At 36.9% G+C, this 27,731-nt stretch overlaps 1 protein-coding gene across 3 annotated transcripts in view; it reads right to left on the reverse strand.

Annotated features, from left to right (window-relative positions):
- The window catches only part of col14a1a (collagen, type XIV, alpha 1a), a 281,087-nt gene that overhangs the window by 85,972 nt on the left and 167,384 nt on the right, over window positions 1-27,731 (reverse strand). For all 3 annotated transcript variants that reach the window (XM_056474872.1, XM_056474873.1, XM_056474874.1), the window contains exons 25-27: window positions 26,112-26,186; window positions 18,662-18,801; window positions 14,109-14,232 (exon numbers count right to left, since the gene is read on the reverse strand). In XM_056474872.1, coding sequence (XP_056330847.1) covers window positions 14,109-14,232; window positions 18,662-18,801; window positions 26,112-26,186 — 339 coding nt within the window. The remainder of the gene's footprint in view (window positions 1-14,108; window positions 14,233-18,661; window positions 18,802-26,111; window positions 26,187-27,731) is intronic.

The following is a 27,731-nucleotide window of genomic DNA, read 5'->3' on the forward strand; positions in this document are numbered from 1 at the left end:
ACACTGCACACAGGACCTCAGATCATTTACTTCCTAGGCTAACATCCCTTTGGGGCCACAACCCCTCACACTCTCTCCTAAACTTCTACTGAAAGAATCAGAAGAATCAGGAAGAGCTTTATTGCCAGGTATGTTCACACATACGAGGAATTTGTTTTCGTGACAGAGCTTCTACAGTGCAAAAGAATTACAGAGACAAGACAAAAACAGATAATAAATATATTTTAAAAAGTAGTGAATGCAACACTAACACACATCATCAACACTTTTGTTTTCAGACACTTTCCCCACCACATTGGGTAAAACCACTACTTAAATACTTAAATGTCTCTCAACTCATTCACACCTTTACAAGTTGTTTTCAACCAGGTGTCATCTTTTATAGCAATAAAAGCAGCACAAAGCATACAACAGCCCATTTTATGCATATGGTGTTAGTAGATTTCCTACACCTTCATCTTCACAATCACTGGCTTTGTTTGCAATTTAAAGTAATCTGCAATGTTTTATGCACTGCGTTGGACATTATGGAAAGAGCTGCTTTGTGCTGCATTGTCAGCAGGGACACCACTACTCTTACTACTTTCAAAGCCCCCTGGACAATATTGAGTCAGTCGGTGCAAATGAAATTGGGTGTGGTGGTCCCCTTGATAGAAATTACATTATTCGCCTTTGGTAGATATTGGGTCAGGCATCCTGCCTAATCAGGGTCCCTTGAATCCTCCTAACCTTTCCCCTGCTACACCACCACTGATACTCACAGAACATTCCACTCCCATCTGCAGTTTTAAGAGATAACACTCTAGAGCTAATTTCCCATTTAGTAATTCTGGCCCCGGGTTTCAAAACGGGCCATTCAAGCGAAACTCCATTAGTGTCTGTCACTGAAGCCCTGCAGATTGCAAAAGCTGATTCCACATCATTAGTACTCATTCTGCTGGATCTGTCTGCCACCTGACACCATGAATCATCAGATGTTTCTGTTCACCCTTTCATCACCGCTCATCTAAGATCTCCACTTCACTGGTTTGAATCCTATCCCACAGGTATGTTTTACACAGTTGCCTGGAGGGCGGAGGTATCCAAAGCACATCAGCTGGTCACGTGGGTTCCTCAGGGTTCAATCATTGGACCTTTCCACTTCTTCACACAGATCCCTGGGACTCATCATACATAGCTACATTTCAATCAAGTGATCCAATGGTAGCTTAATGAAATATATTAAACAAATTCTATTCATATATCTACTTTGAAGAAAAGGGCATGGGTTATGGTAGCTTTTTTGAGCTAGGGCACCACCATCTTAGAATATCGCTGTCTCTGACATCACGTGGTTGGTTCCGTTCCCTCAGCTGAACAGATACAGTAGAAGACAGCCTAATTTAACCCAATGCGTGAAGTTGTGGACGTGGAGCTGGTGCAAATACAAGCATCAGATGTATGTCTAATATATAAAAATATGTTTATTCTATTTTTCATTTTTTTCCTTTTAATTACTGATCATTTGGTGCGCTTTGGTCCACTCTTTGTATTATGCTGCCTGACTGCCTGTCTGGGTTTCAACAAGGTCCGGTATGGGGGGCTACAGCTGCTCGCCTCATTTCATATTCAAACCAAACTAAAACTGGCACAGTTTTTTCACATGGCAATTTTTTACATCCTTCATACATGTTGAGAGATTGACTTTATCGACTTGATAAGATAATATGTCTTGACATATTCAATAAAGACATGACTTTGCGTGAAGTCGTGTGCTTTAATCGTTGCATTAGTCTGAATGTAAATCCCCTCATCAGGCAGTGCTGGGAAAGCGTGAGAGAGTGGACCAAGGTGTATCAAACAAAGGGTATTAAAATGAATAAAAATAGAAAACGTTTAAATATTTTATTTTAATAAATATTTGGACATCGACACAATTCTAACTTTGGCTCTATACACCAACACAATTTGAGTGTATTTACATTTAAATCCGGTGAACAGTGTAGGAATTTCAACAGTTTGCATATGTGCCTCCCACTTGTTAAGGGTCCAAAAGTAATTGGTCAATTGGCTTTTAAGCTGTTCCATGGCCAGGTGTGTGTTATTTCCTCATTATGCCTATTACAATGAGCAGATAAAAGGTCCAGAGTTTATTTCAAGTGTGCTATTTGCGTTTGGAATATGTTACTGTCAACTCTCAAGATGAGAGCCATATTAAGCTAAATACTTCAGAACTCATTGGACGGTGCTTCACAGTGTGGCTGGAGAATGACCCAGAGCATACTGCAAAAGCAACCAAAGAGTTTCTTAAGGGAAAGAAGTGGAATGTTATACAATGGCCAAGTTAATCACCTGACCTGAATTGAGCATGCATTTCACTAGTTGAAGATATAACTGAAGGGAAAATGTCCTAAGAACAAGCAGGAAATGAAGACAGTTACTGTTGAGGCATGGCAGAACACCACCAGGGATAAAACCCAGCCTCTTGTGATGTCTATGTGTTCCAGACTTCAGGCTGTAATTGACTGCAAAGAATTTGCAACCAAGTATTAAAAAGTGAAAGTTTAGATTTATGATTATTATTCTGTCCAATTACTTTTGGACCCTTAACAAGTGTGAGGCACATATGCAAACTGTTGTAATTCCTAAACCGTTTACCTGATTTGGATGTAAATACCCTCAAATTAAAGCTGACAGTCTGCAGTTGAAGCACATTTTGTTTCATCTCAAATCCATATAGTGGAGAGCTATAGTAAAACATGTCATTTTCTTCTAAATGGTTACATTATTACATTACGTTTTTTTATTAATTTTCATTAAAGTGAAAACCAAAGCACAAAATAATGTAAACTTGACTGACTGCTTCACTTCCACTTTAAGATCATCTCGTTGCATATTAAAGAACATCACCTGCTGCATAACTTTACAAAAGCATAACTTCTCATCCTATATTACCTGCTATTCTGACTGTATACAGCACAGTTTCTCCATCCAGCTGTGGCCATCAATAATTATATCACCAAGTTCAGTCAGGGTTTTTGTTAATGACCAGCTGACCTTTAAAGACTACATTGCAAAGAGAGATTGATCAGGCAGGCTTTTACTGCACAACATCAGGAAGACTTAACTTTCTAACAAAGAATTCTGGAATATTTATCATCCAAACCCTTCTCATTTTAGGCTGGACTATTGCAATGCTCCTTTGGCTGGACTTCCATCATGTGTAATCAAACCTCAGAAAGATGATTTGATTGCATGATTCAGAATGCAGCAGCATGACTGGTTTTCAATGAGCACAGGAAAACCAATGTCACACCTCTTTTTATCTCTGCACCGGCTGCCGTATGCAGTTCAAGAAGTTCAAGACATTATTGTTTTGCATACACTACAGCCATTGCCTCCACATCCTCTTCCTGCCACTCATTTACAAGTCTACTTCTCCTGAAGTAGAAGCTGAAGTTGCTGTTTACACTTCTACATTTTTAGCCCAAAACAATACAAATTTTATGCATACATTTGAAAATGGGCTTGAAAGTTGAAAATACATCACCGTGGTTGTGTCTATGTAAACACCCAAAATGGGAATCTTTATAAATTGTGACATCATCCATGTGCGAACCAGTTAAATATGTAGACATGCAGTAGATATTTGTTTCAAAAGCAAGCTCAAAAAAACATACAGGACACAACAACGGCAGACTATGTTGTAGTGTTGTTTGAATTTGAATTTATTAAATGGGATAGCCCCTTGAGATCAACCATCTCACTTTCTTTTGTTGCTGTTCTAGTGTTTGATAATGCTTCTTCAGCAAAGTGGGGATTTATTAATTAATTTATAAATTTTCTTTTCGGCTTAGTCCCTTTATTAATCAGCAGTCGCCACAGCGGAATGAACCGACAATTTATCCAGCACATGTTTTATGCAGCGGATGCCCATCACTGGGAAACACCCATACACTCTCATTCACACACATACACTAAGGACAATTTAGCTTACCCAATTCACCTATACCGCATGTCTTTGGACTGTGGGGGAAACCGGAGAACCCGGAGGAAACCCACGCAAACACAGGGAGAACATACAAAGTGTAGATTTATCATCATCATGATAACTGTAATGGTGCCTCTTTTGTTTCTGTTTTTAGTTTTGTTCAGTTCATTGTTTTAATTTGTCACGCCCTGTCATTTGAGATTTCACTTGTTAAGCTGCGGTCCCACTAGAGTTTGAGCATGCAAAATTCTGTTGTGTGGCGCTGCGAATAGGGGCGGGATTAAACGAGATGATTAGACATTAAAAAAGCAAGCGATTGCTCTATGTTTTAAATTTCTGTCCAGAGAGGTCATGTTTTGATCCTCGATTGGTCTCACGCAGTCAAATGATGCGATTTCGCAGGTTAGAATTCACCAAGCTTGATCTTTGCACTGCAATGACCAGCAAAACTTGACGCATGACCTTGCATTTCTGGTCTGACGCATTCGCGTGCGTCTGAATGCAAGTCTATGGGGAGAAAAGTCCAGTGTGACTGCAGCTTCAATCACTTTAGTTATTTAGTTTCCACTTCTTCGTCATATTGCTTAACCTAATTGTTCGCACTATATACACTCACTAGCCACTTTATTAGGTACACCTGTCCAACTGCTCGTTAACGCAAATTTCTAATCAGCCAATCACTTGGCAGCAACTCACTGCACTTAGGCATGGGGAGATGGTCAAGACGATCTCTTGCAGTTCAAACCGCAGAATAGGGAAGAACCATTGCTGCATCCCAATTCGCATACTATCCATCCTAAATAGTATTTGAAAGTAGAATTAGTATGTTCCAAATCGTAGTATGTTGAAAAGAGTATGCCAAAGGTTCCCGAATGGTTTACTATTTCCGGTAAAAACTCGAAGTGTAGAAGCATCCATACTCTAACCGCGGATATTGCCCACAATACATTGCGCGTAGGACTTGATTTCAATTCAAAACTAAAAACATGATGGGAATGAACTTATATAAAGACGTGTTTGGACATTAACGTCTGAATGCAGAATTAACCAAACACCTGAGGAGATTTCTCTGCATGAAAGACTCGTGAATGGGAGATTAACCTGTTGCTGCTGCTTCTCCAATAAGATAGGGAATTAAATATGAAAGAAATGTGGATGATGTGTGGATGATTGACAGGGCTCGTAACTAAGCAACACAAAAATCTGTTAACGAGGAAGTTGTATGTCCCAAAAACTTGCTTACTCTTCTGTTACACACTCAAAAGTTTTCCTTCACAAAAAAAGTACATACTTTTAGGGTGTAGTATAAGTATGCGAATTGGGATGCAGCACATGATTTAAGTGACTTTGAACATGGCATGTTTGTTGGTGCCTGTTGGGCTGGTCTGAGTATTTCAGAAACTGCTGATCTACTGGGATTTTCATGCACAACCATCTCTTTGGCTTACAGAGAATGGTTTGAAAAAGAGAAAATTTCCAGTGGGCGGCAGTTCTATGGGCGCAAATGCCTTGTTGATGTCAGAGGAGATTGAACAGACTGGTTCCAGCTGATAGAAAGGCAAAAGTAACTCAAACAACTGTCGTTAAAACCCAGGTATATAGAAAAGCATCTCTGAACCACACCAGGTGCCACTCCTATCAGCCAAACATGGCACAGGCTCACCAAAATTGGACAATAGAAGATTGGAAAAACGTTGCCTGGTCTGATGAGTCTCAATTTCTGCTGCGACATTCAGATGGTAGGGCCAGAATTTGGCATCAACAACATGAAAGCATGGATCCATCCTGCCTTGTATAATGGTTCAGGCTGCTGGTGGTGGTGTGATGGTGTGGGGGATATTTTTTTGCCACACTTTGGGCTCATTAGTACCAATTGAGCATCGTGTCAATGCCACAGACTACTTGAGTATTGTTGCTGAACATGTCCATCCATTTATGACCAAAGTATACTCATCTTCTGATGGCTACTTCCAGCAGGATAACTCACCATGTCTTAAAGCGTGAATCATCTCAGACTGGTTTCTTGAACATTACAATGAGTTCACTGACCTCCACAGTCACCAGACTGCAATACAATAAACACCTTTGTGATGTGGTGGAACGGGTGATTCGCATCATAGACATGCAGCTGACAAATCTGCAGCAACTACATGATGCTCTCATATCATAATGGACCAAAATCTCTGAGGAATATTTCCAGTACCTTGTTGAACCTATGCCATGAAGGATTAAGGCTGTTCTGAAGGCAAAAAGGGGTTCAACCCAGTACTAGTAAGGAGTAGGTAATAAAGTGGCCGGTGAGTGTATGTCCCTTTGTTATGCCATTTGTTCTCTGTTTTTCCTGTCCTTCTTGTTGTGTTTTGGTTAGGTTTTAATTTGAATTATCAGTAAACACTGAAAGACTGCATTTGGATCCTCACAACTGTTTCGCACCACGGGTCAGATGTGACACAAATGCTATGAAAGAGGAATAGATTACCAGTAGGTGTGATAATGATGCAAAGTCCAGCGACAAAGAATTTCTGCATTATTACCTCCCAGAACTGTCTTGAGCAGCTGGGCTCCCAAAGAACGGTCCTTCACCTCCAGAAGCCACCATAATTTCATTGCGTTTCGTCTTTGTCTTCTTACGTACAAGAAAAAAAAGGTCCACAGTGTGTTCTCCTACTGCAACAATTTATTTATTTTTAACAATTTATTTTGTTTAATATTTCTGCTGCCAGTTCATCAGAGAGTGACAGTTTTGTTATCTTTGACTCTTTTCAGATGAAAGAGCTTTATCCGCAAATATTTATGCACTATTCATATTCCAGTTTTGCACATAACTAATCGACTAATTCGCATCTTTGAGTAGAAAAATAGCTATTGTTGTCATGTAAATGCAGTCTAAGTAAATGAGCTGTGCCATCATAAAATCATAAAGTCTATGCTGCAGTCTAAGCTTTCATTTGCATCTAGTTGGCTTACCGTTTGTTCCACTGAGGATAATCAATAATGAATGAAAATTGTGCGAGTCAACCTCTGTGTCACCGACAAATTTTAAGCTTACAGAGTGCCAAGTACTTAGCTTAGGGCGAAACAAAGTCAGACCCCTGATAAATACAATCTTCAAGCCTCTTCTTTTCCATGACACGTCCCAGCTGTCACTCCCAGCACACCTGAACTGTGGGATCTAACAAGCATTTCAATATTTTACCATTATTACCAAATCGGTGCTGAGGCTGCGAGACATCAGCCATGCTGCTCATTCCTAATTTGCATCTCTAATCTCTCTCAAACGTCTCAGGTTCCCTTGGATCAGCAAGTATTAGACGCAATCCCCTCAACAAAAGCTGCACTCTGAATAAAATATGGACGGGTGTCGAAAATGGCACATTTTACCGATATATTGCAATGAACAGAACACAGGGACCCTGCGGCTACGCCTGACTGACTGAAGCTGCCGGTTTCTCTTTCAGGCTTTGCTTCGGCTCCTGTCAGAGGGAGACAAATGACGGACTTAGCAAGTAGACGGCACCACCTTGTGAGGTGTGAATTATTTTGCTTTAAAATAAGAGGTGAGAACAAAAGAATTTAGACTGCAGATTGGAGTTGTGGCCAGCTGTGGCCTGAAGTTGATGGGGGCAAAAGCACTGCTGCTTGACTGACGGTTGAGCAGGACATCATGACTGCATCATCAGTCAAAAGCGCGCATGAGCTTCTGTGTTTGTGAGTTTTGGCTAATATCTTTCACTCGTGTTTGAGGGGAGATATAGTGAGTAATAAATCAACTAGAAGTTTCCTTGTACATTCACTTGCTCAACCAAGAGTTGTTCCAGACAAATTTGACTTTCTTCTTAGAAACAGATTGATTAAATCTGTTTAAAATTTTTTAATATAATTTGAACAGAAATTATAGCTTTAAATATGAAAAATACACATTATAAAGCCACCATTAAAAGTGTGCATTTTGGACCATTTTCACTGAGTGGTACAGTAAGGTACAGTTTGGTACACTGTTTCCACTGTCAAAAGGTACCAAAAAGCGAACCGTACAGTACCACGTTTAGGTACCTATTCGAAAGAGTACCTAGCACAATAAAACAGTACCAAAAGGCAGAGCCAAACTGAATGCTATTGGTTTACAGAGAAACGTTACCAGCGCGAACACAAGCAATTAAAACAAAGAAAGACCCATTTTTAAATACACAGCCAAGACATTACACTATATTTAACATATACATATAATAACGAGCCTTGGTCAACCCGAGCTTAAACAAACCTTGTTGTCGTCTTGATGGACAGCCACAAAGCCAAAAAGAAGAGCAGAATTTACCCCGTGTCCCGTAGTTATTTACAAGGCTGTCTAAAGCATGAGCGGTCTCGATTTCTCGTGTGTGCGAGCCGTGCACCGATATTTAATGTATGCTGTATGTAGTTCTTTTGTAATTGGTAACATATCAGAGACTGTAAGGGTTTGTATGTGTTCATATATATTGCATTTGTTTATTTATTTTAAATAATTGCAGATGTTACAGTAGTCACACTCAATAATCTGCAGTTATAATCAAATCATGTTCATAGAAAGTTTAGTAATGAACATTTAAACACAAGTATTTATGTGTATAAAACATCTGTTCTGTGAGAAGTGCAGCTTTACTTTGACATTTCCTCGAGTGAGAATGACGTCGACTGAAACTTTCTGAAACTTTCTGTTGTACACTATTGGTACCCTTTTGGCAGTGGAAATGCAAACCTCATAAAGGTGACCTGTACCGACCCATACCGTACCGTACTGTACCACACAGTGGAAACAGGCCATTTGACTCATGCAGAGTATGACTCACGACTTCTTCAATTTTAGCATATTCCTTTCATTGTGTGACTTCAGAATACTTGAAATACAGATGAATATTATTAATATGGAATTCATGGGTTGAGACACTTGAGACAGTGTTTAGATCATATACAGTTGACAGAGGGGATTTTATAAACAAGGAAAACATATTAAATGCTAGTAAAGTGTCTACTTCAATGTTTAAAATAACATTTGAGAAAATGAAATGTCAAAAATATGGATCAAATAATATTTGAATGTCTCTGAGCATAACATATACGGTACTGACAGTATTAGAAAATCCATGTCGTGGCGCAATGTCACACCGGTGATGACTATGACACCGGTGTACCGCCCACCCCTACTACCTGTTATTTAAAATATCTATATTACGCTCCAAGCATTCGCCAAAAAGAAAATATTTCTAAGTAAAAACACAGAACATAGCTGAATAGAGTGTTGCCTGCTTTAGAGGATGGGTTAGTAATTATATTATAACTGGTTATGTTCAGGTCAATGAAATAATACCTTTAATAAATAAAATATTCCATCGCTGTCATCAGTGGTTTAATGAGCTCAGGAGAATTCTGCTTTGCATTTTTCTATGCATTACTAACATCACTAAACCAGACATTTGTTTTATAAGTTAACCAAATATTCGCAGAGATTCAGCAGTTTTTTTTTTTCTGACGCGTTTGCCAGTCATGCCAGTCAGTGAAAAAAAAGTAACCGTGGCCCTGTTTGCAGGTATTAATATTCGTTTTTTCGTCAATCTGATGCAATTTTTATTATTTATACAGGACGTTAAAATGCAATTAAAAGTTTCAAATCAATTAAACTCAATTTATAAAAAGGCTAGCCTATTTTATGCATTAAATATAACTAATTTCCTTTATTTCTGATTAGACCATGCATTTTAGACTATTTTACAATTGTAATATGTGCATATGCTTTTTTTTTTTTAAATAACATTCGTTTAACAAATATTTTAGCACATCGAAAGTAATTAAGTGACCTGTTTTTTTTTTTTATTAAAACCTTTATGCAAAAGGATCAGAGGATAAATTATCGTAGGATAAACGTATCTTATGGAAAAACACCAATTGACGGGCTCTGCTTTCGGTTTTAAAAGAATCAAGCAGCTTTAAAAAATATAATTTGCTGAAGAGAAATGACAGGGAAAAAAAGAAAGAAAAAGATAAAATATATAGGGACTGTTAAAAGAACATTTTTCTTTAATATATTCTTTCGACTCCGAAACATCAGCTAAGAAAGATTATGATGAATGAAGGAGTTTCTCTATTGCCTGCTTCAGCAGTTGTCCCGGTCCCGCTGGTTATGAACGAGGAGGCGGAGAGAATGCGCTGTTTAGTTTCGGCTTGATATATTTAAATAAAAACTAACACCGAACTGCTTTTAACGCTCAAAAAGTTAAACTAAAATGCACAATTCTTGTTGGTTGCACCCGCGGGATGCACAATAATGAACCAAACGCGGCATTATTTTAATTCTATATTCGTGAAGAATGAGCCATGAGATTGAGATTTTTGAAGGTGCTCTCTAGCGGCGAAGTTCCTGGCAGAGTAGCGAGTGAAAAAAAATGTGCATAAAGAAATTGGACAAGAGGAATAACATTTTAAATTATATAACAATCATCGTATTCTTTCTAATCCTCGCCCAGTTTGAATACAAGTTGTGTTTTTTTAATATTTGTGGCTGGGAAGTTTATTAAGAATATATTTATAATTATATATAATTAAATAAATACATAATTATATATATATATACACATATATATATATATATATATATATATATATATATGTATATATATATATATATATATAGAGAGAGAGAGAGAGAGAGAGAGAGAGGAGAGAGAGAGAGAGAGAGAGAGCTGCTGTAAAGGCTATTTCTTTCCGTTCGCATCCCGTCCCTTTGCGCCCCCTGGCGGCTTTTTCACAAACTGCGGTCTTACACTAAAAACAGAGCAGCATTTATTTCAAACGGCGGCGGTATAAGCCACGGCGGTAATAGCCACTTTGAACTCTCACCTACTGTATATATATATATGAATATAAAATTTAGAAATATTCATTCATTTTTCTTCAGCTTAGTCCCATTTATCAGGGGTCACCACAGTAGAATGAACTGCCAACTATTCCGGTATATGTTTCACGCAGCGGATGCCCTTCCAGCCGCAACCCAGTACTGGGAAACACCCATACACTCTCACATTCACTAAGGCCAATTTTGTTTATCCAATTCACCTGTAGCGCATGTCTTTAGACTGCGAGGAGCACCCAGAGAAAACCCACGCCAACATGGGGAGAACATGCAAACTCCAAACAGAAATGCCATCTGACCCAGCCGAGACTCGAACCAGCAACCTTCTTGATGTGAGATTAACCACTGAGCCACCGTGCTGCCCTATTATAACTATAAATAGTATAATATTACACAATACACACAAAATGTGTGGTTTATAATTTAGTTGCTTGAAAAATTAAATGTTTGAATAATTTGATGATAAAAAGAGTATATTAATATGTCATCAAACAATTCATGTTCTTCAAATAATATTCAAAACGCCTGTGAAGATTTTTTTTGGTTAACAAACGTTTCTTACACTGAATATATTTGGTTTGATTATAGAACACATTTAAAATACAAAAGAAAAGATGTAATATATAATATAATAATTTTTTGTCTTTTTAAGGCTTGAGAGATTTCAATTTTGCCAGTTACTATCACACCATAAAAGACAAAATACATAAACCTACTTTAAACTTAGTTACAAACTTTCTCAATGTCAAAACAACATCATCCATATTAAATATTTCCTGTCATTTGGAAACACACAGAGCTTCTTAATACTTAGAATTGACTTCTCTCTCCTTTTTTTCAGAGTTTAAACACATTGAACGAGGCCAATCACTTTGATCCCCACCTCATCCTCTGCATATGAATGTATGAAAATGCAGGCGAGGGATTATCCCTAATACCCTCAGAAAATAAGTCATGCTCATGTTTCAAATGAGCAGCCTGCTAAAGCCGGGATGGATAAATGCGCCGCGCTCATAATGCCTGGATCACACATGTCCATAGACATGTATCTGCTCTCACCAATGAGGCGCGGCAGCTGCCACCCACCCGCTGACAGGGGGCTCATTGCCATGGAGAATATACCTTATACGAGGACGATTGTGTCTGCGAGCCGTTCTTTCACTGTGTGGAATGAGAGGTGTTTCATTTTAGAACAAAGACTCACAGCAAGACAGCATGAACGCAGGCGCAAAGACACACCGCGCTCCTCTGCTGCTCACTGAGCTGGAGCCGTGTCGCTTTTATCAAACTCATTCTCTGAACTTCCTGGCCTAGAGCTTCTAAAACAGGACATTAATAAAGAATTCTGGATACCCGACACAAGGAGATTGCACTGCTTTGAAGGCCAGCATGAATTTCCATGCTGGTACATTAAGAAGTTGCTGTTTTGGCGGTTGGCACAGATCAATCTGCTGAAGCAGCATGATCTCAACCAGGAAAATTATAATGACAATAACCGAAGAACTTCAATAAATAAATAAATCCAATTAAAAGTATTTGCGTTGAGGCTAATTTATTTTTAGATGAAAAAATATTAGGGTTTATGTTGGAGTTTATAAATCTAAACATTCTTAAAACTTAATAAACTATGTATATTGCTAGCGTGTTTTAATACATGGCTTGTATAACTGCACGCATGCTTTACTACAGTATTTTTATGATCTTGCTAGCATACCACAATATACTTATATTTAGAGATAGCAATTTTCTTGGCTGATGTGTGACCTGCTGATACAAATTTACTATAATTGACTGCATATACAAACAAAAATAGTCATTCATTCATTTTCCTTCGGCTCAGTCTATTATTTTATCAGGGGTAGCCACAGCGGAATGAACTGCTAATTATTCTGGCATATGTTTTATACAGCGGATGCCCTTCCAACACTCTCATCCACTACGGCCAATTTAGTTTCTCCAATTCACCTATAGAGCATGTCTTGGGGCTGTGGGGGAAACCGGAGCACCCGGAGGAAACCCATGCGAACACGGGGAGACCATGCAAACTCCACACAGAAATGCTAACTGGCCCAGCTGGGACTCGAACCAGCGACCTTCTTGCTGTGAGGGGACAGTGCTAACCACTGAGCCACTGTGTCGCCCAAACAAAAATATATATCATTAAAAAAAATTCAATATTCAATGAAAAATTAACATTGCTGTTTCCCCCAAACTGCATAAACAACACTAACAACACATACCAGACCCCCTAGTTTTTCACAATTCCGCAATTGATGAATCCAAAGCAAAATCAAAAAGGTCTTAATTAAATGCTAAATAACCATAAAAGTGTAAATAATGTGATAAAACATCCAATACCAAACCATATGATCAAATTATATTTATTTCAGTTTGTTTTGTTTTACATGACTTACAGACGTTTCATACGCAGTGCATGTAACGTATTTGAGTATCGCGAAAAATGACGTCTCACCTGCATCCTCACGATCATTAAATTATATGGAAGGGGGGCGGAATTGTTTTGCAGCCTGTGCAGTAAGCAGCTTTATTTCGTTTAACTCTTTCTCTGCAGTAAACGAGAGAAAACGCTTCTCTGCAACAAGTTTTTCGGGCAATCCGTGTTTAAGGTGTATTACGGTAAAGGAAGCCCTAACGCATGTCCTGAGTGAGGTACATGCCCGGAGAGTGACATCTGAGAAAAGAAGATCATGGATAAAAATAACAATTATACAACCTTTCTTTAGATCTTGTCTTATTCTCTGTAAACCCTAGAGGTAGTTGTGCGTAAAAATCACAGTAGATCAGCAGTTTCTGAAATACTCAGACCAGCCCATCAGGCACCAACAACCATGCCACATTTAAAGTCACTTAAATCACCTTTCTTACCCATTCTGATGCTTGGTTTGAACTGCAGCAGATTGTCTTGACCATGTCTACATGCCTAAATGCATTGAGTTGCTGCCCTGTGATTGGCTGATTAAAAATTTGCATTAACAAGCACCTAATAAAGTGGCCGGTGTTGCTGGCATGTTTTAGAACTAACCAGCTAGTCTCACATTCTCACAGTCTCTAAGCTTATTTCCCGCTTTTTTTATGATTAAAGTAAAAATCATCAACAGTCTAAAGAAATTCAATAGCTTAAAGATTATCTGAAAGGAGGAGAAAAGACTTTGAGGACGTTGTGTTCCAACTCAAGAGCATCACAAGAGCAGCTGTCGGTGCAGTTTAATTCACTCTTCAAACTGAAATACATGCCTGTCTTAGTGTTTCCTCCCTTGTAGGAGATGCGCTGCACGGCATCCAGCAGAGCCTCTTTGTCGCTGTAGGAGTTGAGCTTAAACTCAGTCCTGGCATCATCGCTGAACTGAGCAATGGCCACCTATCAGATGAAGAAAGTAAGACAGCATTAATCACATGCCTAAAAGTCAGGATTATATTTCATAAATTATAAGCTGTATTACAGATAGATAGAAACGAAAATGCTGGCTTCCACACAATTTCTTCATGGTATCCAACTTAAATTGAAAAATTGAAGTTAACTTATTAGATTTTACAAATTTAAGTGGAATGAAAATAAAATAATTAAGTTGTCCTCTTAAAAAAACTCAAGAATTGGGTTGATTCAGCTCATTTTAAATAAGTAGTATGAACAAGCAGCCAGAGATATTTTTGTCACTTTAAGCCTTGGTTAAATCTTGCTGTAACCATCTGATGTTAGGCATTTTGCTCATTTATGAATTGTTCAAACATACAACCATGTGATAACCAAATCCTTCCATTAATATGTAGGCCGCACTTTAAATAAGAGACACCAAATTCATGCCATCATGCATGAGAGTTTGCTTGTTGATCTTGTTTGAGCCAAGTCAAACATATGTTATATCCATACGGTGTTTACTTTAACTCATGCCCTTCAAACGTTCTTGTTCTGGCGTTTTCTCATGGCTTATATCAGGTCCACTGCAGTGATCCCTAAAGCTGTTGATGGGTTGTGATGAAGATCTTCTGAGGCCTGGAATGACATGTCTAGACAAAGCCTATTTTTATCTAATGCTCTCTGGGTTAAATGCTTGGTAGTGTGGTCTCTAGCCCGGAGTAGCTATTCCCATGATGCCTCAGTCCATAAAAACAATTTCTGAGTAGAGCAAAAAAGAAAACCTTTTTTGAAGGAAGCCAGATATAAGTTCTAAAATAGAGTTCTCAAGCTGTAGTACCCGCGTGGTACATGATATGACTCAGCACATTTACAAAAGGCTCAGCTAAAATTTATGTAAATTGTGTGGGTTTTTATGCTTTATGACCTATTCTATACTCTATTTTAGCACAGATCTGTGTCTTGTTAATTTTGTTTTATTTTTATTTGAATACTGAACTTGAATGTGCACTTTAAATTGTATAAGTTCTTGCAGATCATTTAAATATATATTGAATATTAGGCCACTTAAGTGAAATTAAAGACAGCACAATTTCATGACTATTGACTTTTGCATTGTAAAGGTAAACATTGTCATATTTTTAATATATTTAAGGTATATTTAATTTAGGTATATATATATTTATTTATATTTATATTCTAAATATATTTTCTAAATAAAAATATATTTGAAATATATGTAGATTTTAATTTATGTTTTTCTTTCTTTATTAATTTTTTAAGGTCAGCAAGAGCAGTTGTACAGTGCTAAGCATAATTGAGTACACCCCATTTTGAAAATTAATATTTATATCCATTTCTCAGTGAATATAGGCAATTTATTTTGGTGCATTTAAACAAAACAGATTTATTAAACAGATATATTTATTAAAATAATATTTTAGTCACCAAACATATTTAGAAATTGAAAGATAATACGATTAAATTTAAGCAAAATACAGCAAAAAAACCATTACAAACTACGAACAAAGCTCCAGATTTGGCTTCATTACTGACTTATCTAATGTATATGCACAAATATAATATTGTAAAGCTTCCTATTAAAAATATGCATGTAAAAGATCAATTTGTGAGGGGGAGTACTTATATATGCTGAGCACTGTAAGCATTTCACTGCATATCAAATTGTGTATGACTTAATATGTGATGAATTTAAATTTGAAAGAAATCTGTCACAATCAGCAGTGATCTAGGCCATGCAGAAATGAAGGTCACTGAAATGAACTACAAATCTCATCATTCCCTGCAATCACACACCTGGCACAGATCCCCCTTGTTTGCAAACACATAGCTGAAACTTGTGAGGACTTCGTTTTTTTTACCCAGACTATAAACACAGCATACACACGCACACACATCTTTGCTCAGTCTTATGAACTGTAAATGAGCGTTACTGAAGTGGTGTCCTTGTCTTACCTTGCTATGTTTTTGACCTTTGCTTTGTTTTACTGTTTACTTTTTTGCTGCCTGTCCCGACCATTTGCCATTTGCCTGATTTTCTGCATGCTCCTGTCTGTCCCTGTTTGATCTTTGTCTGCTTGAATATTAGGGCTGTCATAATATACATTTTTTGCTGGGCGATATATTAAGTAATTGCGATAAATTAATTGCGATAAATGATATTATTGCCACTTTATAACTTATGTCACTAATAAACATAATATAAACATAATAGTGTAATAATTCAGGTACACTGTTTCAAGGAACATTATATTTTTAAGAATATTGAGACATTTGAAATTGAAACATGAAAAAAATCTTTAAAAAATAAATATTAATAAACAATAGATGTAAACAAAAAAAAGTGTAAGACTCATAAAGCATCTCAGGCGCCATTTTTTAATAATCAGGCAGATTATTAAGACAGGAGTGTTTGTTAAACGTTTGCAGCATTTGTTTTTTAAATGCTGGTTTTTAGAGTGTGTTTAATGGCTACATCTCTTTAGAAGTCTGTGAGTGTGTGCTATTTCGCGCTGTCACGTTTATATTTGCACTGTAGGTAAATACATCCATTACAGTTACAGTAACTGGCTGAAGGACCCCTCTCCAGTACCAACTGCAGTTGTTGATCCCTTGTTGAAAAAATGGCTATGGTGGTTATGTTTTAGGTGTGATTTAAGGTTAGTAGTGTTGCTTTTTTTCATTGCCACTCCTCTGAATCAAATTTGACGTATCGACTTGTTCACGTCAGCGGACTCTCTGTTCTCATTCGGCTTAAAACCCAAAATGTTCCCACACCGAAGCTGAAGACTATGGCTTTGAAACCAAGTCCGTTGTGACTTTTTATCCTAACTGACTAGTTTCTAAACATGAGTCGGTGGGTTCGCGTCTTGTCTTATTCACCTCTACTGATCGCTCTCTCTCGCATAGTAACGTCTAGATAGGATACAGTTGTAGATACGTACATCAATATAGAATGATTTTTATGACACTGCCATTTATATGGATAGACCTTAATAAAATCTGAATGGTTGGTGATATTAAAGTCCTGTTTGTGGCACATAAGTATATGTGAGGGGGCAAATTTTTCAAGATGGGTGGTGACCATGGTGGCCATTTTGAAGTCGGCCATCTTGGATCCAACTTTTGTTTTTTCAATAGGAAGAGAGTCATTTGACACATCAAACTTATTGGGAATTTCAAAATGGTTTTAATGTAACTTTATTCTTTCATGAGTTATTTAGAAGTTTCTGACCACTTATAAAATGTGCTGCCCATTGTGTTGTATTGTCAATGCAACTCTCTTCTCCCACTCTTCACACACTGATAGCAACACCGCAGGAGAAATGGCAGCACAAGCTTCCAGTATCTGTAGTTTCAGGTGCTGCACATCTTGGATCTTTAGTAAGTTTGCCCCCTCACATATACTAATGTGCTACAAACAGGACGTTAATATCACCAACCATTCCCATTTTATTAAGGTGTATTCATATAAATGTCTCACCCTGTATAACAATAATTACTTTTTTACATTACTGTGACTGTTGGCTTTAGAGTTGTGGTGGGGGTAGGCATTAAGAAAATACAATTTATTGGGTAATTTAACAAATAACATATACAGGGTGGGCCATTTATATGGATACACCTTAATAAACTTATTGGGAATTTCACAAGAAAAACAATGGTGTGTTTGGTTTTAACGTAACTTTATTCTTTCATGAGTTATTTACAAGCCCCCTCACATATACTAATGTGCAACAAACAGGACATTAATATCATCAACCATTCCCATTTGATTAAGGTGTATCCATATAAATGGCCCACCCTGTATAATACTAGGTACAACTACTGTTTTGACATTACTGTTATGGTTGGGGTTGGGGGAGACGTTAATAAAATACAATAAATAGGAAATTTTATAGATAACATAAATAATTCTCATTAACTTCCGGCCTAAACTATTTGTCATGCCATTTTGTGCAATTGCAAACATCAAATTTATCAAATGAAATGAGTGTAATGATGCAATTAAGCCAAACTAAAGTCACCAGAAAAGCTTACTACATTTACTGCAAATTTAATCCATTATAAATGTTTATTTAACTGCAATTTTAGTGCTTTGAAACATTATATTTAGTGTGCACATTTAAAGTGTATTATTTCTCGCAATATAAATATGAATTAATTCATTCATTATTTAAAATGACAATAAAATAAAATATAAAATATACTTTTTGTGATTTGTTTCCTCACTCAGTGTTTTCAAAATGGCAATCTTACACTTTTACTTTCATCTTCAAGGATGTGAATTATAAATTCAAGAATGTCGGTCATTTCTTTTTTCTTAAAAATATGCAAGACATGTTGTACAATAATAAGAGATAAATAAAAAAGCAGACTGAATTTGACAGATATTTTCGCATGCAGCACATACCTGTGTTCCCTCTGGGCCAATCACATCAAGTGCACCGGTTGTGCTGTACAGGAAGCGGATGATCTTCTGAAAGTTGTCATCTCCGATACTCCAGGAGCCGTCGACTAGGAAGGCCAGGTCTGCTTTAGCTGCTTTGCAAACTGAGAGAGAAAGTTGGGGAAAAGAGAGAGAGAGAGAGAGAGAGAGAGAGAGAAGAGGAGAAGCAGGTGAAAAATCGCTAGCTAAAATAAGAAATCCTCATTACCGTGTGAACGCTGCAGTACAACAGATGTCAAATGATTGCAAACACTTCTCCTTCTCACTGACAGGATCTCCATCACAGCTAGCTGGATAAAACAGCGGGCCTTAATTAATTCCCAGCTACCTCTTTTTTTCATACTTTTCCTTCTGCTAGACTGTTGCTCTGCAGGATTTGGGACTTAACGCATATATCTTCAGTAACTTGAAGATGTGCTTCATGGGGTAACTTCTAAATTAACTGGTTGTTTTCAGGACAAAAACATTCTTCAGAGACTAAATCAGTCTGAATATACTAGGTTATACAGTATTAGAGGTGTCCAAGGCAGTTCCTGAAAGGAAGTTCCAACCAATATAAAACCCACCTGAACTAAACTCTTCAGACTCACTAGAGACTTTGAGTGGTTCCAATTAGCTGTCACAAAGTAGATCACAAAGTCGTGAACCAGAATATTGTGTACATGAATTCAGGTACTGGTAAGGACAGTAAAGATCGTATATTCTCACTACACATTGAGACACTCATGTACTCTCAGAAATAAAGGTACAAAGTCAAAGTTTTGTACCTAACCGTTCATTAAAGATACATATTAATACCTAAAAATTACACTTGTGTACCTCATAGTACCTTAAAGGTACAAAAGAGAACCTTAAAAATACCAACGTGTACCCTGAAGGTATTAATGTTCACCTGTTCTGAACAAAAGTGTACCTGTTGTAAAGGTTCCACCCAAGTTACAGATTTTGCACCATTTATTTCTGAGTGTGTGGTGACATGAGAACGTCCATGTCACTTGGTATTTAACACAAGAATTACCAAGGAAGTCATGAAATTTTGCAATTTTAAAAACTATAGTACCCTGACTTAATGTACTAAATGTGTGCATATCTCATTCTAACATTGTTATTTTATTAGAATTGCAAAACACAAAAGGGTTCTGAGTATTTACACCTTGAATGGCCATGCAAAACAGTCAAATTATGCACAAATGCAGAATACTGTGTGTGTGCTTCTGTTGCCTATCAAAAACTTTACTTTATGATAGCAAACTTTACTTCAGATATGTCTTTTAATAGAGCATTTTCACTGTGGTGAATAAACCCATCTTGGAAACCTTGTACACATTTTAGGCTAAAGCACAAAAAATATTGTGGGTTTTTTTTTTTTGTGTATTTTTTGGATATGACTTCATAAAATGTAATGACAGCTATTTAAAGCTGCATTCTAAAATCACAATAGAAGCTTTGATTGTAAATATGACATGACAATGCATGTCATGATGAGTTGATGTTAGTTGTGTGGTTTAGAAATTCTATAAAGGAAATATTTACTGTGGTGAGCATCGATGCTCTATCATTTTTTTACATCATTTTTACAATGCATTGTGGAAGTATTTAGGAAGCGAATATTCCAGTGCAGTTTAAATTTTCTGAATTAGACATCCCTTAAAGGGCACCTTTTGTAAGCTGTTTGGAAAGAACAGTGTGTCCACAGTCATATTAGGGTGATATAAAGACAATAAGTCTCTTTTTTTTAATTTCCTGACGTTAAAATAGGATCCAAATCCCTCCCATTTTGAGGCCCAACACAACGTGACATAGGAGTGCGGTTTCCCTGCCCACTTTATTGATTAATAGCCGTGTATTAACATTTCTGTAGTAACGCATAAAATCATTTCAACAAGACAGCATATGCGCAAAGCAATGGAGATTAAAAGATCTGTTCAGCTTGATGTAATCATCAATCATCATCAGATCAAGAATGAGTTTTACATGTTTAAAACGTTTTTAAAACAGTGCATGCTTTAATGAATTTCAGCGGTTTTACAGTCTTTATCACCACAGCTGCACGTCACTGTGTGTGTGTCTATGTGTATGTGCGTGAACTTTGTAATGACATTGTGTGTGACTCATCGTTGCAGAAAGGCTTGAATCAACTCAGCATCAAATACATCAAATAATCATTGGAAAAGTTCTTACTGTAGTATTTATTACAAACGTTACTTGAGATCTGCTTTCTTCATGTCTGCCACTGTGCTGTTTATCTGACGCAGTGAGAGTAGGAATGGGAACTAGCATTAAAGGCACAGGCAACAAAAACAGCTACATTGTGTTAGTAGAAGAAAAATCCAACATTTTAAAATTTTGAAATTTTGAAACTTTACAGACACATTCTAGAGACACAAAAGGCTTATCTTAAACCTTAAAAAAGGGGTAAAATAGGTGCCCTTTAAAGAATTAATTCGCCCAAGGACTCCTCTTCCTCCATTTGTTTCAAACCTGTTTGAGTTTCTTTCTTCTGCACACTGAACATTATCACTACAAACGAAACCGTTCATTCCCAAGGTTTTATAATATGTCAACATATTCAATTTTCTCACCTTCATTTTAAGTAAACTGTGGACATGATATAATCATTTGTTCCATTGTCCCACTTAATTAATCAATTACATTGTTTTATTTAAATCAAAACAAGGAATGTTATATGTTTCCCACTTAATTAATCAATTACATTGTTTTATTTAAATCAAAACAAGGAATTTTATATGTTTCATTTAAAAAAGTGAATTAATGCTTAAAACTTGAGGCCAGGATTTACTAAAACAAGGTAACAATTTGATCTTTGTTGCACTGACAGTCAAAAAATACATTTGTTCCTATGTGTTATGATGACCAGTGATCTAGCTGCTGCAGATCTGGTAAACACGCAGATCGCAACGGACTACAAATCCACCATTACAATGGACTACAATTTCCAGTCATGCACTGCTCACATGCACCTGTTCCTCATTCTGTAGATTACACACACTCACGGCTGGGAGCTGCACATGAACTGATTACAAAGACTATTTATATCAGGGCTGAGTCTTGGTATACTGTCACTGTGAACATTTGCCTTGCTTTGCCGTGTTTTTGACCCTCGCCTTGTTTGTTTGTTAATGTTGTCTGCTGCCTTACGACTCTGGATTATCTGCATATACCTGTTTGCCCCTGTGTTGACTGTTGCCTGCCTGACTATTCTGCTTAATAAACCTACGTTTGGATCTGCACTCCTTTGTCAGCTCCCCCATCACATTACACTATGATTTACTGTCATGTGAGTGAGTTTTACTAATGTGTTCCACGTTTTAAGTAAATTGATCACACAATTTAATAATCTGAACAAATGACTTCAATGTAGACAATGAGGGAACAAATTCTTATACAAAAAGCCATATCTCAGTGCCATTAGCCTAGTGGTTAAGTGCGCCAACATATAGCACCCCATGCTCACAGCAACCCGAGTTCAATTCCTGGCTCGAGGTCCTATACCAACCCCTCCTCTCTCTCTGTTCCCAATACTTTCCTGTCTGTCCTCCACTATCCTATCACAATAAAAGGTGAAAAACTCCTAAAAAATAATTATTAAAAAGAAAATGCACTCACTGAACTCACAAAACCTCGTTTACAAAAAGAGTCACTGTTTAAGAGTGGCACGAGACACCTTGTTTGAAAATGAACTTAATGAATCAGTCATTGTGTTCGTAAACAACCTGAATAAACTGGCAAAACTCATTAGCCCCAATTTGTTTACACCTTGTTCAGTTCATCATTATCATTCACGGCATGGAATCAAGAAAGCTTTGAATGCTTCGTTCAAAGACAACTCAAGATATTGTATTAAATTAGTTCAGCAATATATTTATAATAAACAAAACACACTTTCTTATTGCACATCTTAAGTACACTACATATGAAAAGGTTTTTTGTTGTTCATTTAAAAAAAGAGATGAATGCATTTATTCAGTAAAGTTGAATTAAACTGATTAAAAGTCACAATAAATGCATGTGTAGTGTCACAAAAGATTTATATTTCAAACAGATACTGTTCTTTAAACTTCTAATCAAATGATGCCAAATAAACAAACAATAGTTTCCAGAGAAATCTGAGAAACTTAAGCACCAAATTAGAATGCAGGGCTGTAAGAGCCATGGTCATTTATATGTGCGCATTTATGTCATAAGCTTCAAATTGAGTTTGACCTTTTGACGCATGAACCGTAATATTTATTTATTTTGGGTCCTAATTAGGAGATGACAAGCACATGAAGCTTTGTGTGAAGCTGCTTATATTTATCAAGTGGTAAAACCTCCCATTCCTGTGGCCAAAACAAGCCGTCTGTGGCTGAGAGTATGAACTGACGACTGATGAGATTGAGCTGCTCATTTCACAAGCTGAAGGAGAATTGTAGCATTATGTGACACATTTATTTATTCTATAAAACAACACTTTTTACCATGTGTCATACATCATAATGTAATTTCAACTTCACTGTACAAGAACAGTATTTTGCAGTTTTGTTTTGTAGTCCAATTAATTTGTCAAATGGGTTGTTAAAGGTCTATACCATATTTTACTATAAGAGAATAAGTAATATATTAAGTAATATAAGTAATATATTACTATAAGAGAATTTGGTTGGAATTAGGAATGAAAATAATGGGTTGAAAACCGAAACCAAATTCAAAAATGCTTTATAAATAATTATTTACTGTTTTATTAAATAGTATAATGTAACTTTATGTACTGTACGATTTATCTAAATTTAACCCAATAACTTAATTTCCAATGGTTTTAAAAAGACAAGCTAGTAAAATTGGAACATATTTAATAATTCTAAAACATTTTATTGATAGTGAATTGGCATAGTTTTACAGCCACGACAGCAAGCAGCAGGAAAAAATATGCTACATTGTATGGGCATGGTGACAAAACACCCTTGGCTGGAATAAAGCATTAATGGTTTTAAAACACTTTCTGTATCTTGTATAAAATCCTCTTGACTACATGACTACAGTGACAATGGCTGGTACAAGAGTGAAACCAGTACACTGAACACTTTGGCTCATATTTTTTTGACAAAAAATCAAAAATAACATTATCATCCAAAATTTGATGCATCCCTAATTGTAATGTACTGTAAATGTAACCATTATCAAAGAGACTGAGAGCATAATTATAGGCAGAGTTTGATGTTAACAGAAGCCAAACATAAGATCCATTATTTATTTATTTAGTATAATGATTTTTAAGGAAAAATGGTGAGGTAAAATGTGATTAGCTATATAGCTATATTTAGTAGTTGACAGCTGTTTTTACAATAAATAATATAACAGTAATATCATTAAACAAGGGTGTCAAATCAATCTCAAACATCGATGTCAGGCTCAATCAATGTATCTCTTGAAACTAACAGAACGTTTCAGTTTTGACTCGTTGAAGCCCAATGCTTTATTTTGATCATCTGTCATGATCAAATCATTATATTTGAATTAATTATTTCCATGATTCATGTTATTTTATACCCTATATAATGAGAAACACTTTCCATTTTATGTTCCTCACTCATATTGTGACCAATTTTACTCAGATTTTAAAAGTTTTTCTCACAAATTATTATTATTGGAGTAAATTATCAATGAATATGTCTGGTGTGTCTGTGTCATGTGATGTTTTGTTGTGCCGTGATCCATGTGCATGTGTTTTGTCATGCGACCCCCTTTGTTTTGTTTCTGCTGTTTCTTAATGATCATGAGTTCTACCTGTTGTGTCACCCCGTTTGTAATATGTGTATTTGTGTCCTGTGTGTTTATACCCCTGCTTTAGTTAAGTTTATTGTGCAGTGTTGAATTGTCAACACTCCGTTTGCTACCTGAGTTGTTGTGCTCTTGTTTCTGTAGTAAGTGTCTCAATTGCTTGTGGTGCGAGTGACAGAATAAGGCCCAATCCCAATTCTACCCCTTAGTCCTTCCCCTTACCCCTACCCCTCATTTTGCGCTTTCACGTCAAGGGATAGGGGTGTCCCAATTCTCTTTAGCTTGAAGGCGTAGGGCTAAGGGGAAGGGGTAAAATACCTGAAAGTAAGGAGATCCACAAATTCGTATTTTTTTTTCATTATTATGAATTTTTACAACAAACAAACATTTGTTTTAATATATTCATAACCACGATCGTGTTTTACTGTCATGCTTTAAAAAATAAAAAAAAAAACGCTAAATTTCGCGATCTATAATCTATAATAATCACTCTTGTATAGCAGTCTCACAACATTCTGACACTCGATGACACTCAAATACCCTGTCAGTAATGTCTAGTGGCTGAATATGGACTTTTTACAGTGTCTGCTATAATTTTAATGTTGTTTTTGGTGTGTTTACATTGATGAATATGGCCACTGTGTAAATGCACAGTATAGTTACGATCTTATTGCCACATTAGATCATTATGATAACATGATATATGCCTTTAGTGATTTCCTGAAGATAAATACCAAAAAATAGCACAACTGGAGTAACTACAGCAGTCGCAATCGTCTGATCTCATATGAAGCAAGAGCTCACAATGACATATGATTATGTGTGCAGGTGCTGTAGTGCTGTCCCAATTCTTAGGGGTAAATTTTGAAGGGGAAGGGGTACAAAAATAGAATTGGGATTGGGCCTAAGCCTTAAATTATGTACCACATAAAGACCTGTAAACACTCGATAGCTTACATGGTGTGGTATATATGCTGTAAAACTAGGGAAGTGTATGCTTCAACAAATTTAGTTGTGTGTTATATTTGCTAATTGTTACCAATTGACTTCATCCATAGTAGTTTAGGTTTAGTCCAGAGTCATGTTTCTAATTTCCTGTTCTGGAACTAACAGCAACAAAGCTCTCTCATTTTGATTCCATGTGGTTTTCAAAGGTAACAAATGGTTCACTATTTTTACAGTGTGACCAGCCTTCAATAAAAAGTAATGTACAAGATGTAGGCCATTTGGGTTAACTACCTAGAGGCCCGGAGATTAAGCCATATAAAAGAAACAAATAACTCTAAAGAAGCACTCGGTTACGGCCCAAGAAATTATTCTGGTGTTATTTTATGATGCATTACACACAATAAACATTCAGCTAGAGAATGAACCAAATCTATTCTCTATAAACGGGAGGCTGGGGATCTAAATAAGATCTATAAGGTGTGTAAATAAGATCTGTGTGCTTTTATCAGATGTGTTGGGAAGATTCAGCCATATTTATTGAGTATGGAGTGGCTCAGAGAATAAGAAAAGGTTAGCTGTCAGCAGAGATGTACGTTAGTGAAAGGTCACATAACACATAGGGACAGGCCCAACAAACAGGGAAAACAATGGCAGACAGGCCAGTTTTTTTTCTGTATGGGTGTCATACCTTCTTTGGCTGGAGGGATGGTGGGTGGAGGGCTGGTGGTGGGTGCTGCGGTCGGTGGCTGAGTGGGTGCTGGAGCTGCAGAAACAACAAAAAAAAATTTCATAAAGCAGTGTAAGGCATGACTGTCTTCATTTTATTACACACACACACACACACACGCAAAACACACATTTGTGATCTCAACGGAAAGTACAGACCCCGTACAGTGCATAAAAGTATAACTATTTTGATCTCCACTGTATGTTCATATACAGTATGTATATGTTTATATATTCTACTTTTCTTTAATACAAATTTACTTTAAGGGATAGTTCACCCTTTCTTCAGCTGAACACAGGATACGATATTTTGAAGAAAGAAGGAATCCTGTAATCCTTGACTACCATTGTATTAGTTTTTCCTTATATGAAAGTCAATGTCTAAGGCTTATTTCAGAATAACTTTTATTGGATTAAAGAAACTCATAAAGGTTACTGTATTTAACCACTTGAGGGTGAGTAAATAGTGCGTACATTTTTATTTTGGGGTGAACTATCTAGGCTTTGGTTTTAAAACAAATAAATTAATCTGAAGAAAAAAGGTTTAAATCCAGTTCACACCACACAAATGAACACCAACAAACAAGTGCAAACAAGAGCTTCCCAAGTGCAACAGAATGACAGAGACAGGACAAATACAGATAATAAATATATTTTAAAAATAGAAGTAAATAGTGAATACAAATATACAAATTGACAAGTGTGTGTACAGGAATATTACTTTATACAATGTTGTACTGTATGTGCAGCTGTTATGTGCAAATTGGCATGTAAAGTATGTTGTTAAATAAGTGTATTTGTGTATAAAAGTGTATGGCAAGTAGTGATGTTTGTTTCATAATTATTATCATCAAGTGTTCATGAGATGGATTGCCTGAGGGAAGAAACTGTTTCTGTGTCAGGCTGTTCGGTTGCACAGTGCTCTGTAGCATCGACCAGAAGGTAAAGTTCAAAGAGGCAGTGTGCTGGGTGTGAGGGGTCCAGAGTGATTTTGGCAGCCCTTCTGCTCGCTCTGGATAATTACAGTTCTTGGGGAGTGGGGCAAGTTGTATTCAGTGTCTTCGGAGGTCGGTAGCTTAGCCAAATTGAAGTGCAGAGGACTGATTCAGTGATGGAAGTGTAGAACTGTTTCAGCAGCTCGTTTGGAAGGTTGAACTTCCTCAAATGACGAAAAAATTACAGCCTTTGTTGAACTTTTTTGACAATGGAGTCAATGTGAGTTTCCCACTTCAGGTCCTGATAGATGGTGGTGCCCAGGAACCTGAGTGACTCCACTGCTGCCACAATGCAGTCCATGATGCTCAGAGTGGGGAAAGCAGGGGGGTTTCTCCTGAAGTCCACTATCATCTCCACTGTTTTGAGTGTGTTGAGCTTTGTTGTAACTGCACCAGCCACCAGACAGCTGTAGACACTGCCCCAATAATTGCCATGCAACATTGTACATAAAGACTATCTGGTCCCAAATCAGTTTATATAAAAAGTTTGTTGCCGTTGTTGGAAAATCATGATTAGTCTGGTGGAAACAAACTCTGACTAACAGCAACAGGGGTAAAACAGTGATCAAACTCTGACAGATTTGTTT

This window comes from Danio aesculapii, chromosome 16 (genome assembly GCF_903798145.1).
Source record: "Danio aesculapii chromosome 16, fDanAes4.1, whole genome shotgun sequence".
NCBI lineage: Eukaryota > Metazoa > Chordata > Actinopteri > Cypriniformes > Danionidae > Danio > Danio aesculapii.